At 45.5% G+C, this 19,466-nt stretch overlaps 1 protein-coding gene across 2 annotated transcripts in view; it reads right to left on the reverse strand.

The window, feature by feature from the left end:
* Window positions 1-19,466, reverse strand: part of LRP1 (LDL receptor related protein 1) — a 1,298,976-nt gene that overhangs the window by 957,245 nt on the left and 322,265 nt on the right. For both annotated transcript variants that reach the window (XM_085654639.1, XM_085654638.1), the window contains exons 12-14: window positions 17,043-17,223; window positions 6,183-6,405; window positions 1,114-1,303 (exon numbers count right to left, since the gene is read on the reverse strand). In XM_085654639.1, the coding sequence (XP_085510765.1) occupies window positions 1,114-1,303; window positions 6,183-6,405; window positions 17,043-17,223 (594 nt within the window). The remainder of the gene's footprint in view (window positions 1-1,113; window positions 1,304-6,182; window positions 6,406-17,042; window positions 17,224-19,466) is intronic.

Here is a 19,466-nt window from a genome sequence, read left to right on the forward strand (position 1 = left end):
AGCATCCAGCGAATAGCGCTGGCCAGCCTTTGTGCAGACATCCCACCTAAGCAGCATTTTTGAATGCCTGTGTTCACCTTCATGGGCATAAAAGAGCCAGATCTATTGACTTTGTCAAAGCCTGTTTCTACTGCCCTTAACAGAACCTGCACCACCGCAGTCCTTTCAAAGCAGGTAATCCACTTTTAACGGGCGCTGACTGAAGGCTGTGATATAATCATAAGGTTGTATACTTCAAGCAAAACTTTTGAAAAACAATTAAATATATGCGTTGTAATATGGCAGGACATTTAGAACTATCCCCACCCTGTTTGTTGTGAGGCATAGGTCAAGATTCCACTAATGGAGAATAGAATGAGCGGCAAGGCTTGATCTCGGAAGGACAATGATTGTTTTCAAGCAGTTACTTTGTATCTGGATGTGCAGAAAGCCTGCTATTTTTAGGTCGAGCCTGGGCAGCGCATGCACTTCTCAACGAGGCATGCTGTATTCAGGTATGGACTTTAAGCTCCGCCCACTCTCCGCCCCTTTTTTTTTATTGCCTTGTGTCATTGTCCGCAGTAAACTGTGGCTATTCATTGGTCAATAGGCTTAGTAGTCCCTCCTTGGTACCACCTTGTTTCATTTTGTAACCTCCCATGGCGGCACCTCTTGTTACACGTGTTGTTACTCGGTAGGCTTTAATTACAGCCCCCATCACTATTTTCTCAAATAGCTTTGTCCAGCCTGCTGTTGCAGGCAGGACACACTCTCTCCTAACGCTTCTTTCAAAAATGTTACAGCACGGGTGCCGAACGCATTTGCAATGCAATAGGTCTCACGTTTGCGAGAGTTTAAGCTATTGGCATTGCAAATGACAGTGCCTTTTATTTATCTGTTTTAAAAGCAACATATAAATAAAAGGCATTGTCATTTACAACACCAATAGCTCAAACTCTGGTAAGTGAGAGACCTATTGCATTGCAAATACTTGTTTTTCTGTGTCGAAGAGCAAAACTACCTATGGGAATTAAAATGAGAAATGGCACTTTTGGGATTGCCACATCCCCTTTCTTGGCCCCGCTTAACATATTTGCCATGAAGTACTCACAGTCAATTAAATCTATGGGTTACCTTGCTGCTGCTGTGCATCGTACATTCGTATCTCAAAAATTGGCGGCCTCTCATTACGGAGTAGCTTGATTGACTTGGACGTCTGGTCCAGGCGGTAGATGCTGCCGCTGCGGTATTCCGTCCAGAATAGAAAGCTGTTGTAGTGGCATAGACCAAAGGCATGGTTCAGCTCGGTACCCTCGTAAACGATCTGCTCAAGAGGAAAGAGACAAAGTCACAAAGTCAAAACTGCAGTGTCAATAGATTATCCGAAGTTAGAATGAAAGTGATGCGGGGTGTTTATCTTCCTCAAACTGGACATACGGCCTGTATCCCAACCCTGGTTTGCTCTGGGCACCTTCTTTATGAGGAAATTCACCACAACTTTTGACAGCCAATGCCAAATGAATAACCCCAGTCATAGATGCCACTGCTGACAAAAGAGTGGTTCTGGTAGGTAGTCCACAGACAAAACATTGAGGACCATGAATTGTATCTGTGGTATGGGTGATCTACAATCATTACATCTGCAAAGCAGGGGGGGGGGGTTCACATTTAAACAAGCATTGGTAAAGCCTGACAAGCTGGTGGGTGGGTTTCATTTTAAAAAAAAATTTAAAGCAAGAATATTCCACAATTACAAAAAAATAAAATAATAAGCTGCAACGCAAATACGGCTGTCATATGCTTGCAATAAAAAATAAATTAAAAAACATTAGCCACTGCATATCATTTTTGGGAGGAAATGGGGTGTATTATATGGTGTGGTTGTGTGGCATCACTGTGTAATACACTACCAACCCCTTTAGGATCAGTCCGGTTTCGTTTGTTAAACCTTTGCTCAATCCTGGATAGCTGTGGCTCTGATCAGTCAGGCTTGCACAAAGGAACAAGTGTAAAGCATTTAAACCGCATCAAAATAACTGAAGACGACGACGAGACACTCAAGCAATCAGACAACAATTTATAAAAATATACAAAAATGTTATGTATTTTCTGACACCAAGATGAAAAAGGCCTACCAGAGTGTTCCAGAGATAGTGTTTAGAAGGTATAGCAAATCACAGCTTTCTACTTAACCGTGAACAATTATGGGCAAATGGAACAAATTTGTCTCTGCAAAACTTTTTCAAGAAAAACTTGGGTAAGTATTAATGTGGTTACTTAGAGTTACTTTAGGCGACCTTCTCCAGCAGGGAGACAGTCAAGAGGACCAGCAAAGTCCACAGAAACAGTTACCTCAACGAGAAAAGCAGCCTGGAGTCCAGTTCCAGCATCAGTGGCTCCCTTTTCATTGACTTCTATGGCGTGATCCTGATGCAAGGGATAGCCTGGGGTTACTCCTTAGTCCACAGACTTGGTGAGGCGATCCTGGCTACGGGGGATGAATGTACCGTTAAGTCTTCTCGAGCTTGGCAGAAGGCCTGTTGCCACTGGGCTACCAGTTCCCCAGTACAACAGTTTCAGTGGTTCCCTTCTTTTAGCAGGAAGGTGCTTTCTGGACAACCAAACTTCATTTAGACCGCTCTCTCGGGTCCAGCAGACATTTGAGAGTCGGGTCCTGGGCTGCACAGCAGAGAGGAGCAGTAATCTGGGAATCTGGGCTACAAACTCACTCAAGGAAGTTTCTTCAGCTACTGAGACCTTGTGTTATGAACAGGAGGTCAGGTAGTTGAGCCTTGGAGTCTGTTGCTTCGTCTGGCACAGTCCCTTCCCTTCTTAGCCACTGAGTGCAGCAGGTGCAGTCCATGTCGGTGCACCCTCTCTCTGTCGTGTCCTTTGAGCAGCAGGGTGGTCCTTCGGTCTTCTTCTCTAGTTAAACAAGTTCTGGATGCCAGTGTGCTTCCTTTATGCCCAGGAAATGCCCGTAGGGGAGGTTGCATTCACTAGTCAATGGGATATCAGGTCCCCGCCCTCTGATGACTACTTCCTGTGAAATATGAATTCTAGCTATCCCAGAAGACTCCATTCTGTCCACTTTCAACATGGCAGAACACCTATCTTGGAGTGTAGAGCTCACTAGCCCAACCCAGTGGTGCGGCTACAAAGGGGGCTGCACGCCCCTGGAAAACATTTTTAATAACTGGTTTATCCTCTATGTCCCTCGTGCCAGCCTGTCTCCCTAAACCAGAGAGCAGCCCCTCTCCCAAGTGTTCCCCATTCGCCTTCTAAGGCGGCTTTGTCTTTAAAGCTTGCCTTTTTGGGCTAACACCCATGTGGCTTCCTGCCAGGGAGAGGTAACACCTCTTCCCCACACAGGCTTCTATTGTGTCCTTACTTGGGAGTCATTCACACTTCTCCACAGGAGGGCAGAAGGCTGTCTGTGAGGACAGTCCTTTTGTGCAACCCTCAATAGACACTGGATCCCCACGCCAAATAAAGTGGCAGCTATTGAAATTGCGCACTGCCCACCCTTGACAAAGTCGATGTTACTATTAAATCAGATTTAATACACTGAATCTTTTGATACCGTACAGTACCAACTTTAGTAGTCTCAGTCAGAAGTTAGCAAGGCTGAGGTGTCGGCCTGTAACTCTGCACTCACCAATGGTGCTTTTTACATTTACCACACAAAAAATAACAATTTAGGGTTTCACTTTTGGAACATCTAAAAGGCATGTCCACCTTTTACTATACATCACCTTGTCTTAGTACTAGATAGGCCTACCTTAGGGGTGACTTACATATATTAAATTGGGAGGATTGGGCTGTGCGATTACCTTAAATAGCAAAGGCGAGTTAGACGTTTAAAACTGCTCTACCAGTCTGCAGTGGCAGTCTGGGAGACATGTTTTACCTTACCGTACCTGTGGTGGCACAACTAGTGCTGCAGCTCATGAGACACTTCAACTTATAGGCCCTAAGTGCCCCTGGTACCATATACTAGGAACTTACAATTAAGTTGAGTTATGCCAACTTAATATAAAGCAATTAAACATATACTCTTTTAAGTGTCAGAGCACATGCATGGAGTCCTGAGTAGGAGGGCTCAGGGTATTTCAGAGCCATTACACAAGTAACTTGTAGTCAAAATGGGGTGGGAGGCGCGTTGGGGGTGAACGTGCAAAAAGCCTGTTTCCTTATCATTTTAATGGAACAGTATGGGTGCTTCTCAGAGACACATACTTAGAACATGTGTTGTAACCATTTTTTGTTTTTATGCATGTCACACGAAAAAATTACTCATCAATGCTCAGAAAAGATATAACTCGCTTTGAACTACTGTGACATGAAGACATAATTTAAAACAAAAGGATGACTAACATTTAAAAAAGATAAAGAATGGAAGAAATAAGTATTGACAATCTAAAATATTGTCTCAGAACCCTGGCATGGAAATGCACTTCTTTTTAGGCTGATGTGCATGTGAGACAAAATGCCATCACTCACAGTGCAAGACACCCAAAGGCGGAAATCGACTAACCCACAAGCCCCATGCTGTATGCTGTAGTGTGCTCAAGCAAAATGTGAATGACAGCTGTAGGCTTCTCGATAAAAGGGCTAGCCCAAGGGTGTAACACAGATCCTGTGGCAGGGGGAGGCCCCCCCCCATTCAGCCCAAAGCCTATGAATATTTCAGAGAAACTGGAGACTCAGGGGCCTCTCCTTAGATTCCGCAGTGGGACACCACTTTGGGTTATGCCACTACCAAAGTCCCTCTGTTTGTACACCCAAAGCAGCCTGAGAGCAAGGACCATTCTGTGCTTTCAAACTAATGAGGAAGTGGACAGATTGGAAAACCTACCTCAGTTTTTAACAGGTTTCTCTGCCATGCAAATTTAACTCCACAAAATGTCTTAGAAGTTATGTACTGTTTACCCAACACTGAGTGCCCACATACCTCCAACATGACTTTGTTTCATCACTGTCACGGGGCGAGAGAGACCAGGGAGGATAATGATCAAAATGTGGACTGGTGGAGCGTGACATCCAACGATTCCCCTCTTATTTTCCAACAGCAGGGTGAATGGAATCGGCCCGGTACAGGCACACATGAAGGAGAAGACGAAAAGTAGTACGGCTCCTTTAACTGGGAGACAAATCCAGAGGAACACCCCCCAGCGAGACGTCACGGAGCCTTTTCCAACAAGAACTTGGTGAATCCGTATGGAGGTGTGTGTGGTATCACCGGAGAATGAGAGGAAGGCGAGTCGGAGAAGGACGTACAAGGAGTGGAGTGGATGCGATCGAGTGATGGAGGTGAAGCAGAGCTGCAACGAGGAGCAGGAAAGCCAGGAGGTCAACGGCACCACGAGTCGCCCAGCCACGCTCCAGGAGCAGCGTGGCTCTCGCAAGTACGCGAGCGGTTTACGGGTTGGGTGGGGAGGAGGGAGAGACCAGACGCTTAGGGCATAAGCACCCTGCTGGTTACGCCCCCCCCCCAGGTTACCCTTTCCCGAGCACCTCTTACACCACACTTGTTAGGTCTCGCCTGACCCAGCGCATGCGCTGGTCTGGCGAAACTTATTGAGAGGGCTCCAAAAAGAGCTACCAGGCCAGACTAGAGCTACAGTGCATGTGCGCGGGCGGGCGCGCCGCGCTTTACCGCAATTACTTTCACGGCCGCTTTGATGTTTGATCGTGATCGCGATCACTTTAACTTTCGCGGCCGCACGTCTGCTTTGCATAGTCAATAGGTCTCGCTTTTCGGATCTTATAAGTATTTAGTTATGCAACTGTTGCATGGCTAAACACTTATAAGGTCCCAAAGATGAGACCTATTGGCTATGCCAATGCTTGTTTTTTTTTTTAATTTCACGGCCATTGCCTCACCTGAACCACCGGCCCCACGAGTCCCCACAGGAGTGGATGAGAAGGTGGAGATCGCCAGAAGACACGGAGAGTGGGGATAAGAAGACATTATCCCCAATGTTTCTAAAAACGACTGGCTACCAGGCAAAGGCGCGTTTTGCACCAAATAAAACCTTCCTTAGCAAGACCTAGTCTCCTGCCCTGTCATCCAACCCGCTACAATCACTAAATGAAAAGACCAATCCTTGGCACTTCAGGCCAGTAAGGAGAAATAATGTTGACACATGGGCAAAGCTGATTGAAACATGACATATGAATGAAAAGGGGAGTTTTCTTACCTTTCGATCAGTGCCATTCAGGAATATCATTTCAATCCGGTCATAGAAGGCATCAACCCAGTAAAGCACCTTGGCTGGGATATCCAGGCTTAGGCCGTTGGGCCACAGGACTGTCTTGGAGGTGATGAATACATCGCGGTTGGTGCCATCCATCCAGGCACGCTCGATCTTCCCACGCTTGCTGTCTTTTGGGTCCTCCTCCCAGTCTGTCCAGTACATCCAACTAGCCAAGAGAAGAGGCGGCACATTAGCACAAGCAGAGAATGCCTCTCCTGGCACAGAGAGAGGGGACCGTTATACCCCAACACTTAAAATGGAAGGTTGCACAGAAAAATGAGCAATAAAACACATCAGGGACAAATCCATAAAAATAAATTCATGGGGCATTTGACAGTTATGGGGAGCAATCATACTGTGAAAACAACTGGGTAAAGACATTACGTGGACTCATGGATGCTGTAGCAGGCAAGAAAAGGGCCAATCAGGCCCATCGGTCATTAGCACTATAATAACAGAAGAGGTCAGACTCTGCAGTCGACGTACCAGGAGCAAAATAGAGGACAGTCAATTAGACCAGTGTAACAGGAGAACCTCAGAGACCAGGCTCTACAGCCTAAAGACGCCCAGAGGCCAGGTAGCAAAAGAAGTCAAACTCTGCAGCTAGTTTAAAAGGCGCAACCCAGAGGACAGGTAGCTACCAGCACTAAAGAAGACAAGTTCTGCAGTTATTTTAATAGGAGAAGCCAAGAGGCCAGATGATAATCCATGTGGAACAGCAGAGGCCCAGAGACCAGTTTAAAAAGTTAATTACCTGCGGTAACGATGTTTCTGGAGGATTCTCTACCTGTACATTCCGCATCTGCAAAACAACCCAAGACGCTCGACTGGATCTGGAAAACTCAAAAGCTCTGAAGTCGCCAGCAGGGGGCGCCGGTATCCATCAATGCTGGAAGTGACACAGTCATCGAGGCCATAAGGCAACACCCCAACGCTACAACGTCAGTTTCCATCTGTTTTTTTTACAAGCCTTCAAGGTGAGGACAGATTGACTGGCAAAACAGTGATGGGACCCATTTTAAACTGGACTAGGCCGGTTTCATCTTCTCTCCTTTTCTTGGGGTTTGAAGCATCCACCTCTGCTACCCTATCTTAGCCAGGGCAAACCCAAGCTTACCCAAAGAGGCTTCCCAGAATGGGAGTAACCCCATCATGGCCAGCAGAGTCAGGAGGGGCTAACTTGCTATTTGACATGGGGTCAGACCACCATACCAAGAACAGTGCAGCCATAAAGGCTAACACCCAGCAGAGGCTACTTACAGCTGTCAGCACCCAAAACCACACCTTTAGCTCTTCACGGACAGGTTGATGGTCTTAAAAATAGGCCTCTTTATGTTCAGGGGGTCCAACTGCTGTTTTGTAGTGGGGGTTACTACATCTTGTAGCAAAGACCCTCCTTCCACTTCCTCTACTGTTAGCTGAGGGGCCACAACCTCCTGCTGAACAGCTGCCTGACTAGTCAAGACTTTTTGTGGGGCAGGTAAGGCCTCCCCAAGTACCAACTTTGGAATTCTTTACGGGAGCAGAATCTCCTTGGCCCAATGGAAGATTTTCTAAAAGTTACCCACCATTCCTACACTTCTTCCTCTTGCCTTTCCTCTGGAGCCTACTTTTACTAGCGGCAGGTTCGGCCCCTCCAGAATCCTTGGTAGAGGACAGGCCCAACAGTACTCTCACCCTGGACAACCCTTACTCTTCTAGTCTTCCCTGGTAAATACTGGTCTGGGAGTAACAACCTGTCATGCGCAATGGTGTTACTGGCACAAGTATTCTTCAGAGCAGTGATCAGGATTCCATTCACCTCTGTGTGATGGACGTGTCTGCTTCCCTCTGGAATCACCAACTCACCTTTTGGCCCCAATTCCCAGTTAAAAGCTAAAAGGATGTACGTATCTGAGGAGTCCTCAGAGGCTACACTTGCTACCCCAGGGCTCCCCCTTTTCGTGGGACATGCCAAGTACCCTCTGTATTGCCCAACCTGCTGACAATCAAAGCCGGGTCTACCGTCTATGACCTTTTCAAGTTTAGGGTCCCCACTATTCTGGTTACCATTAAAGGTGGGGTGGAATGCACTATCCACTTGTTTAGGTGGCCTGGGTCCCTGAAGGAATCAATTTGGAGGACTTACCACATCCTTATTTTCCCTTCTGTGGGCCTAACCCCCTTTCTTGGGATCTCCACTCTCATGCTGTTTGGGAATCCTAGTCTAACCCATTGATCTGCTTTCTTAGCCAGTTAACTGGGACTAGAAAGGGATGTATCCACTAGATACTGATGTAACTTGTCGGATGTACAGATCGCTAATATGTGCTCTTTCATTATCAAATTATAGTGCCCTTCACAGCCCTGCACCTTGTTGTTTCAACCCGCCACCTAGTGTTATGAATAAGAAGTCAACAAAATCTACCCAGGTCTGACTCAGGTTTTTTCAGCCCCCTGAGCTTAATCTGTGATCCTCAGTGGTGAGTCCAAAGCCCTGAATCAGGGCATCCTTCATGAGGTCTCATAGGACTCAGCATCTGCCTCATTACGTGTCAGGAGTCAATCCCTGCACTTTCCTGAGAGTAGATCCCAAAGTAGAGAGCCCCAAAGTTTTTGTTTGAGCTTTCTCATTTTACAAGCCCTTGCAAAGGCTGTAAACCATCTGGTGATATCATTAACTTCTAAATATTTTGGGGCACTGAGGTCTTGTTAGCAGGCCTCAGTGAACTGTCAGAGTTGAAAAACCTGCATCTAGTAGATAAAAAGGAGGCAAAAATTGGGGTAACAACTGTAACAAAAAAAACAGGTTCCTACATAGAGTATGACCCATCATAAGACAGTCCTCTTTTGCACCATAATTCCTTTTTTTGGCACCACATTATCCTACTGAGAGCTGGTCATCCAATCCAAGTTCCTTGGTGCATCCAGTTAGTAATTAGCTGCACGACAATTATCCAACTGTCCCTCCTTCTTCATAGGATGTGAGGAGGGTAAAAGGTTGGAAGGGTGATGGATTGACCGAGAAGGAAAGCGGTCACCACCTTAAAAAGGAAAATAGTCCTGGTTCGCAACACCAACTTATCCAGTTGGCAAGAGAAGGGAGGGCGACAGCTAAGGGCTTGAAGATCACTAACCCTTCTAACAAAGGTGATAGCAACTAAAAACAGTTTTGATGGTGATCATTCTTATAGTACAACTATGAAGGGGCTCAAATAGAGTCCCCATCAAAAAAGTGAGAACCAAATTCAAGTCCCGCAAAAGGAGTTGGAGGATACGGGTTTATTAAATCTTTGAGAAAACACATAACAATAGGGAGGTGACTTAAAAATGGAAGGCTGGTACAGTAGACCAAGAAATGCAGACGAAGCAGCCAAATACTCCTTCATAGTGCCAACTACACAAGCCCTCTGATCAAGGAAAACTGTATATTGCGAAACCCTTCAACAGCTTGGTCTGCAAAGCTTTCATATCACTGACTACACACCACGCAACAAAGTTGCCCTATCTACTGGAGTAAGCAGACTTAGTGGAGGGGCGAAAAGCTGATAAGATTACGTCAACCACCTCCAGAGGCACAATGGCAGCTAAAAGGAGCTCAGTTATCCCCGCTCAATCTCCATGCATGTAGGTGGATGTCTCGGAGATTGGGGTGCAGATCCATACCCACATTCTGATCGTAAATTCGGCATAAACGGAGACGCCGAGAAGCGCGGAACATGCGCAATCGATACCCTCCTCACTCAATACGTGGCAATGAGAATGACCTGGGCCCATTTTTAGAAAATCTTGAGAAATCAAGGGTGTGGGAGAAACATAATGAAACTGAAAGTTCCACATCAACTGGAGACTTCCCATAATGGATACAGGAGGACGCATAACTGTTGGAATTTAGCATTTTCCAAGGACGCAAATTAAGGAGTGCCCTGCTGGGCAGAGATGTCCTGGACTATCTCAGGTAGAAAACTCGCATCGGGAAGGTAATGCCAACTCAGGCTATCGACTTCAGAGACCCTGCTAGGTGATTGGCAGTGAGCCAAATCTCTTGGCGGTGTGCCTAAGACCACAATCTCACTGCTTTCAGGCAAAGTAGGTGATACACTACTCCCCCTTGCTTGTTCTCGTACCACATTGCTGTTGTGTTGACCATCAAGATCTGGACAGACCAACCTTTGATGGAGGGGAAGAAGGCACCGAGCACCAGCCAAATCGCCCGCATTTCCAGCAGGTTGATGTGAAGAACCTGCTCATTTGGAGACCAGAGGCCTCTGATCTACGGATCCTCCAGAAGGGCTCCCCACCCTGGGGTGGAGGCATTTGGCACTACAGTAGTCAAGGTCAGAAGGGGAGTGAAGGCAATACCGCAGCTCAGGTTGGCCTCATTCCCCCACCAAGTTATCTCCTCAGCAGCACTCGGGGAGGTTATGATGAAATCCAAAAGGTTTACTCCATACTGGAGCCACTGCCTGCAGAGGCATCACTGCAGGTCTCATGTGCGAACGTGCATGAGTGACTAGAAGGCAGCAGACCAAGGAATCTCAGGACTCTCAGGAATATGACTCCCATGCCCTGGCGAAAGGATGGAACCATTTCCTGGATGTTGGCGATCCTTTGAAGTGGAGGAAAGGCTAAGAGAAGGGTGATAACCAGTACCATCTCTATGAACTAGAGTCGTTGGGAGGGCCACAGGTGGGATTTGGGCTCGTTGATGGAAAAACCCAGGTTGTATAGCAGAGATGCTGTTGACTGCAGATGGCGCAACACCGCTTCCAGCTAACTGGATTTGATTAACCAGTTGTCCAGGTATGGAAGAATGGCGATTCCCGACCTTCTGAGATGTATCACATCCACTGCCATCACCTTCTTGAAGACTCAAGGTATCGATGTGAAGCCAAAGGGAAGTACTTCACACTGGTAGTGTGAAGAACCCACCACAAATCTCAAGTACTTCTGGTGTGACCAGAGGATAGCTATATGAAGTACACATCCTGCAGGTCTAGCTAGGGTCAGCATCTTAAACTTTTCCTTTTTGCAGAAGTTCAGGCCTCTGAGTTCTAGGATGGGACGCAAGCCGCTGTCCTTCTTGAGCACCAAGAAGTAACATACCTAAAATTCCTGGCCCCTTTCCTGTTCTGGCACTAACTACACTGCTTCTTTCAGGAGAAGAGCTGCCACCTCTGTTTGAAGTAAGGCTAAATAGTCTAAAGGAGGAGAGGAGGGTGGGGTGTGATGGGGCAGAGCCTGATAAAAGGGACAGGCATCGCCCTTTTCTATGGTTTAGGAAGAAAATGAGACCCCCCCCCCCACAACCACCACCACCACCACCACAGGCTCTGTTTGAGCATAGGGAAGCAAACTAGATCTGCTTTCCTGGTGGTGCAGGAGAGGAGGAGGAGGAGTAAGAGAAGGGCTGCAAGGTGCCCGTTCCGTAGCTTCATCCTTTGTATAGCCTCATAAGGGGATTAGGCTGTTGTTTGAGTTGCAGCTGATATTGTCTGGGACAAAAGGAAGAGCCTCTTGAGAAGCCGCAAAAGCAAGGAAACTGCTGTTAGTTTTTGGCCTGAGGTGGGAGCTGCAAGCCAAGGCAGCGTGCAGTGGCCGTGCTGGTGTTAAAATGCTCCATAGCGAAATAAGCCTTGTCATTAAAAAGTCACACCCCATCAAAAAGAAGATCCATAATATTTGCCTGAATATCCTAAGAAAAGTTTGAAATGCGGAGCCAAGCATGCTTATGAATGGTGACAGAAGTGCCACTGGTCACTGCCAGGGCACAGAATCTGCAGTGTCAAGCCCCGATTTTATTATATGGCGTTTGGCATTCTCAGCATCCAAAATGATCTCCTGTAAATAGATTTCACATAGTCTGGAACATGTGGCAAGATCATTATAGCTATATTCTGCAAGACATGATTGTATCTGGCTAGAAGGCAGTTAGCATTTTGGGACTTCAGTGCCATAATCCCTTTGTAAAAAGAATTTTTGCCCCAGTCCACAAGTTGCTTTCATTCCCGATCAGAGGGAGCTATCGGAAAGGCACCCCTACACTGTCCTCTGAACAGGAGGCAGTAACAGCAAGGCTTTCTGGTGATGGGTTAGCCAAAAGGGATGCTGGGTCACATGGAGCTGGGCAAAAAAAGCACCTACAAGCCAGTTGACTGCTAGAGTGGAAAGAGGTTTCTCCCATACCGCCAAAACGGGCTCTAAAATAGCCCCAGTAAGGGGGGGGGGGGGGGATTCCAATGTTGCAGCAGAAGGCAAATGTACCTCAGTAAAAACGTTGGCCTGGGTTTCTCTGTTGTGCAGCTGAAGGTCTAAACCTTCAGCAGCCTTCAGCATCACTTTATGTAAACAGACCATGTCAGGAGTTCGTGACACAGTGGGGAAGTCCACAGCTAACTCTAGAAAGATGCTTATGCGCTGGCGGAAGACAGACCTTGAAATTCAAGAGAATCATGTTCAGCGTCTCCATACAGGATGTAATCAATAGGGCAAGGGTCCATCTCAAAGATGTCATGAAGACAGTTTCTGTATTCAGTCTCTTCCAAAATATGCTGGAAATCACTACTGGACCTGTTCTTAGGGTCGAAATACAGCTGCAGTATCAGTGGTGCTGCATCCAGGGGTGGCGCCACCCATGACATCGGCTAAGGGGCCATGTACCTGGGAGCTGGATCAAAACAATGTGGTGTCTGCATTGGATCGGCGCCAAAAGGTGTCTTATGCAACGGCATAAACACTGGTCCACCCTGACCCTGGTTATGAAGAGCTTGGCCGCCCTCCTCTTTTATGGTCTATGGGTGCACGTTGAGGCAAGAAGAGCAGGCCCGAAAACCATGATCTAATCCTCGACACCAAACAAACTGAGAGTGGGTCCGTAATGGACATCTGTGCCTCACAATCCCTGCAGCGTGCAAACCCAGATTTCTCGGAAGGAGTTATGGTACTGCTGTTGAATTATCTGTAAGGAAAGCACAGAAGTATCGAAGCTGTGGAAAAAAAGGGAACTGAGGTCTTGAGCCTGGACGGGTGCCTTATGGAATCGGTGATGCGGCCTGATGTCACTTTCGGTGTCGACCAAGAGGAACGCCCTCTGCCGGAGACATGTGAGCTTATAAGTTTACCAGACCAAACTGGCACCTGCGGTTGTTCTACTGGAGAGGAATCTGGAGGTATAACGTATCCATCAGAAAAATCAGTTGATGCAATAGAACAGAACCAGAGGATATGTTATGCAGCCATTGTAACCAAAAATGCCTGAATACTGCAAGGCTCTGCATCCACTTGAACAGGAAAACAAAGCAGCACACAAACAGGGTGCTACAGCGGACTGGTGCCCATCAGCCAGCAGCAGATACAATCGAGTCAACATATCTGGCGATACCCTCCATATGCCTCACTGATCAGGAGCTCAAATGTACAATTTCCAGCACCTGCCAGCACAGTTAATGCTGGGAAAGTAATTAAACTCGAAGGCAGAGTAGAATTCTCAGCAAGCCCAACTGGAATAAAGAACGAGATGTATAGGGGAGGCTGGGTGACAAACACAATTGTCTCTATAATGTACCCAAAATCCTTAATGCATGTAGATGTATTAGATGACTCCAGCTCAATTTCTACCGAAAGCCCTCCAAACTTGGTGGTTACGTTACATTAGATTTTGCCACAGACTTTTCATAAAGGCTGCAAAACAATAGAAACAGCAGAATTGGTTGTTTTTAGCGTACCAAAGCACATGATGAACCTTCAGTCATACTGAAGTCCCTTCTTGTGAAATAGGGATGCCTTAACTACCCTTCTCGTAATGAGAAGTCACCGGTCATTGTTGCAGCAAGAAGCCTTTAGTTTCATAACTAGAACACTTGAGGCGGCACAGAATTGGGAAAATGCAACAGACTGCTGGCAGCTTGAAGGTGAGCTTCCTGTAATCAGACTCCGTTGATCACTGAAACGAGTAAGGGGATGCCAAGCACAGTATAAACGACCCCTATGCATATGATTCCCTGCCTCTGCCTAGCACCCTGGGGCTTCCTGGCAACTAGTCAGCATTACTCTCTGCTGTTCAGAACGTTTCCAATGTTGCAAATGTGAAATAAAGTAAAGTGAGATGTGTGTTGTGAGAAGTATGCTTTTGATTAAATGTAATCAAAGTGGAAACACCCTTTCTTGTTAACAGCCAAACAAGCTTCTCTACTGGATTGATCAAAACAGCTGTGCAGTAAAATACAAAACGATTCAATTTTGAGCTCAAATGCAACTAGAAAAGTTGCAAACTTTTGCTTGTAAATGTGCATTAGAGGCCAGGAAAAAGCCCCTCCTGGCTTCCCTTCCACCACAAAACTTCCCAAGTGGCACAATTTCCCTACCACAAGTGTTCTTACACCCTGTCACTGAGGCCCTTCTACATTCCATGCAATCTTCAACAAAAAAAGAAATCCTTAAAATGACCATCACAACCTACAGAGTCAGAGCCACCAGTCTCCATCCACGAACTTTCTTCCAGAAGAGCGAGCATGTCAATACTCCCTTGCTCCTTCTAAGGGCAAAAGATGCTGTTCTCACAAGAGTGTATGTCAGCACTGATCTTTGGCTCACATCAGCTTATCATCCATCTCCACCACTTTCACTTTTTAACTCTGCAATTCTCTCAGTCACTTACGCCGTGTTGCAAACAACAAAGTTAGACTTAGGTGTGAAACAGAGAAGCCAGGCTGAAGCTGCTGGTGGCACAATAGCATCTCTCACACATAGTTCATGAGATTGCTAGTGAAAAATGTTGAGATTCATATGTCATGTTATCTAGGAATTGCATAGGATCCAATTGTCACCAAAGAAGCATTGCAAACTTTAAACTGTCCAGGCTGATTTAGCGCAGATATATCCGTTTGGTTTGGAAAGTTTATGGTTATAGTATATCCTATACAGTAACAGTTGGCTGTGACGTTTTCTGTCTTGAAAACTGGTGTGCTCATGTGACTCCTAACATGTTGCTTCTGGTATGCATACTCATGTTTGCTGGATTGCTTTATTTAAATATCAGCTTTATCATTTTGAACAAGCATTTTTCAAAACCAGTAGGTCTTGCCTTTTGGACCTACTGGCTTTGCTAATGCTGTTTGCCGACGCTGTCCAGCATTAATCCCCCCCCCAAAAAAAAAAACAGGCAAAGAAAAGTGCATGACATGGCAGCTGTTGTCTACTGCATTATTCGCAACTCCAGAATGCCACAGGTGCCATTTTATTTTTTTTCATTGACAGATCCAAGATGGCAGATGCCATTTAGCTCAATAACTAAACAAAAGAAATGCTGAGTGCTTTTGATGGAGCAGAGGACCTGGGCAGAAATGGCACCTGCCAGGCCCTAAAAGAAAGTGCAGGTGAAAAATGAAATACCTGTGAGCAATGAGGGAACAACAGAGGAGGGGTTAAGGGAAGCCATGAGGGGAAGGGGAAATACAATTAAGAAAAGCCGGGCAGAGGGGCAAAGTTGTCCATGAGGGAATGAGCAAAATGCAGCAGGCAAATGTCAAGACGAGAAGTAGAAAATGGAGAGCAGCATACTAGGGAGTGCAACACACAAAGCACATGGGAGATGAACACAAAACAGAGCAGATAATGAATGACAGAGCAACATGGTGCAAATGCCATGGCAGCAGCTGTTTGGGAAAGCGAAAACACATATGGAGAAAGCTAGAACACTTACACTCTCATGGTGTGCTAAAGAAAAAAAGTAGTTCCCAAAATGTAATCAATAGAAGTGGTAAAGATGACATGTTCCAGGACAGGGACAAACTGAAGAGGAGGAAGGCAAGCCACCAAATAAGAGGCAAGCAAATGAGTGACAATAAAGCCAACCAATGATAACTAATAGTGGGCTATAGGACAACTAAGTTTTTGGTAAGCCCATCTAGATCCTTCACAATCAGACGGCTTGTGCTGTCCGATAAGCAAGACCTAAAAAGGCCGCTGCTACAGCTGAGCCAGTAGTTCCATTTACAAATCAGGTCCTACCACAGAGCTAACCCTAACAACTTTGATTAATTCATTCCCCCTAAAGCACGAAGCAAAGAATTTAGTGCCTGCAAAAGGCAATGCTCTGTGAAAGCTGCCACCTCATCCAAGTAGTCAAAAGAGTGCATTCTAACAGCAAAAGGGCAAGTTTCTTTAGCATATTACGTTGCAATGGTACCTTGGTGCTTCATTCCCTCACTGGAGCAATTACCTTTTCTAAGAGGGCTGTAGTGGAGGCTGGTGTGCTTTCTAGGAAACGGAAAGCTTTGGCCTTCTGATGAGTATTGTTTCTGTGCAAAGGGAAAGGGGCTAAAGTTTCTGGCTCCTCAAACAATTAAGACTTCTCAGGGCAAAACTGGAAGTCACGAGGAGACGCCTATAGAATATAGATCGACTCTCAAGTCACTGGAGACACTTTAAAGAAAATACCCATTTAGTAATTCTAGTGCGTGCACGTTTTCAAAGCATAGCAACAGTACTGCTGTAAACTGGAATGAGAGTTCCAATTTATTTGGTTCTGGCCATGCAACAGGTGATCGACTGTCTTGCTTTGGCAAATAACGTCTTCGCATAGGCACGTGGTACATATGCGTGAAGCTTTGTCAAATATCTTAGCATAGACACATGTGAGACCTATACACGAAAGCATTCTCTGGCACTTTGAACAGACTTTTGAATTCTGGTTACAATGGCCCTTGTGACTGTGACAAAAATATATCCAAAATGGTGCACGAGCCAGATATCCACTACCCTGCCAAATTAACACACGTATGAGCCTCAAGTAGAATATTGTGTGAGACCACTAGTCTTGCCTACCCATTCAAGGGGTCCACCACAATAGCTCGGGGATGAGTCATCTTGCCCTCGATTAGGGTTTTTCGGGTCTGGGATGCTTTTTCCAGCCGTGCCACACTGATGGTTTTCTTCGGCCCGTCGTCCGTCCAGTAGAGATTGTTGCCCATCCAATCAACTGCAATTCCTTCCACGTTATGGATGCCTTTAAAATGGAAATAAACAATACATTTAGAAGTGAGCACAAAATCAATTTGGTTGTTTAGAAGCAAAACCTCTTGAGTTACAGAAGCTTACTGAGCGTCTTTGGAGGCCTGTGTCAGTTATCACAAACGTATACAAACTCCATATTTTCCCACACAATTCAAACAGCCTTAGCCGGTCTCAAACAATGAATAAATAAATATATTAAATATACCTCCCTTGGGACTCTCCATCTCGGAACCATATTCATGTTTTTCAGCCTAAAATGGAAAATATTTACCTTATGCTGTCAGCAACCCCTACTGTCCAGTCACTGTGTAGTTGAACTGTGATCCTCCCCCCCTACTTCCTTTTTGAACCCAACGCATAGAACCTGAGGCATTGAACCAGGGGTAGTGGTGCAATGTGTACTCTCCTGCAGCGGTAAACCATGAAAGAAATGGGAGGACACAGCTTTAGCATGACTGGATTCAGACATGTATTAGTTTAGCAACACAGTTGCTGGAGATTGACTCTTTCCTCTAAATTCCAAGATCAATATTGTCAGTCTAAACCTCAAATATCTGACCAACGTCCAGGGGAGTATGACATTTAGGTTTGCAAATAGGAGTGTTTGTTTTACAGCAAAGACCTCTCTCAATTTGTACATGATGAATTTTCTCTGAGTCAGTACTTCGACCTTGAAACATAAAAAATAAATACTGCAGCAAAATTCAAATTGCTTAACCTCAAGAATGCTGCAGTCCCTTGACGTAGGGTAGTAAAGAATGTGTATGTGTACATACAGCATATATGCAGACACAGAGTGTAATAGTCCATTACTACCATTTTAGAGTGAAGGTAGTAACGTCAAGACACATTCAAGTATTTGCCTCTTGTGAGTCACATAGATGCTAAGAGTGTAATATGCAATTAATTACCCCTTGTTGAGTGGGACTAGAGGCCATCCCAGGTGGAAAGTGTCTTAAACCATTCTATTGTTTTACTACATTTGGATCAAGTCATATCAGTGTCAGCACCACTGCTTCACTTGGAGCATTGCTGATGTTTAAATTACTACTTTATGCATCTTTAACTGATCCAAAAAAGTACAAAAATATATAATATTTTGAACTCCGCTACAGGTATGTTTTCAGAGTCAGAAAGCAAAGCACATCAACATTCTTCTGAGCTTCTCACAATAAACTCTTTGTTTAATCCTTCTGTAGCTGTGGCAGACGGTTTCAAATCATATAAAAGTCAGTCATTTAAATCTTCATATGTCCACCACTTTGCGATGTTGTGACATTTGAGCGAGTGATTACTACCGTAATCATTTTCTGCAGATAGGAACAACTGTAGGAAGGTGGCTCTGTATATACTATACCAACATGCGGTAGTGTGTACAGAGTCCAGTGGAACTCCAAAGGTAGGCAGAGGTAAAAGTAGATAGCACCTTAGTCTCTATTTGTGGTAGAGTGATCGAGCAGTAAGGCTTTTTCAGAGGGTAGTGTTAAGCATTTGTTGTACACACTCAGGCAGCAAATGATGGCACACACTCAAAGACTGAACTCAGACCAATTTGTTTGTATCAAAAATATTAAGTTATTTTATTTCTAGAACCAAGCCAAGCCTACTGCAGGTAAGTGAAATATATGCTTTGCAAAATCTTATGCAATGTTTTTCAGATGAATGCAGGTTCAAATGCAGCTGATTGAATTACAGGTAAGTCAGTGTTTCAAAATTACTTTTCAGTTACTTTACAGATTACTTTGGACGTTACTGTTTAGATAACTTTTTAAGTTACTTTTTCTACTCAGTATGAAATGCCTAGATATCACACTCGGACATTTCCTAGAGGAGAGGTAAGTAAATCAGTTTTTGTACATTTGCAGTTTTTCAGTGTTTCATTCAAACCAACTCCACACAGAACAATTTCAAGAAAAGTACATGTTTGTGGGGGGTGGTATTCTGGGGTTAGAACCAGGGGTTCCCCAGGGTCAAGGATGCACTCCTGAAACACCCTCAGCAGCACTAGGGCAACCGATGCAGAGTGCTGAGGCCCAATGTTATCCAATAGGGGATAGGGGGCCTCTGGTTGGTGGTTGCTCACGAGCAGGCCAAAAGGTTGGGGAGAAAAGCTCCTGGTGTTAGGCTCAGGGCAAAGGGGGGATCCAAGATAGCACCCAAAGTACACCCGTAGCGGCACAGGGGCAGCTGGATGTAGGGTGCTGTTTTGGCGTTGGGTGCCCTATTGTTTTCAAT

This window comes from Triturus cristatus, chromosome 4_1 (assembly GCF_964204655.1).
Source record: "Triturus cristatus chromosome 4_1, aTriCri1.1, whole genome shotgun sequence".
Classification (NCBI taxonomy): domain Eukaryota; kingdom Metazoa; phylum Chordata; class Amphibia; order Caudata; family Salamandridae; genus Triturus; species Triturus cristatus.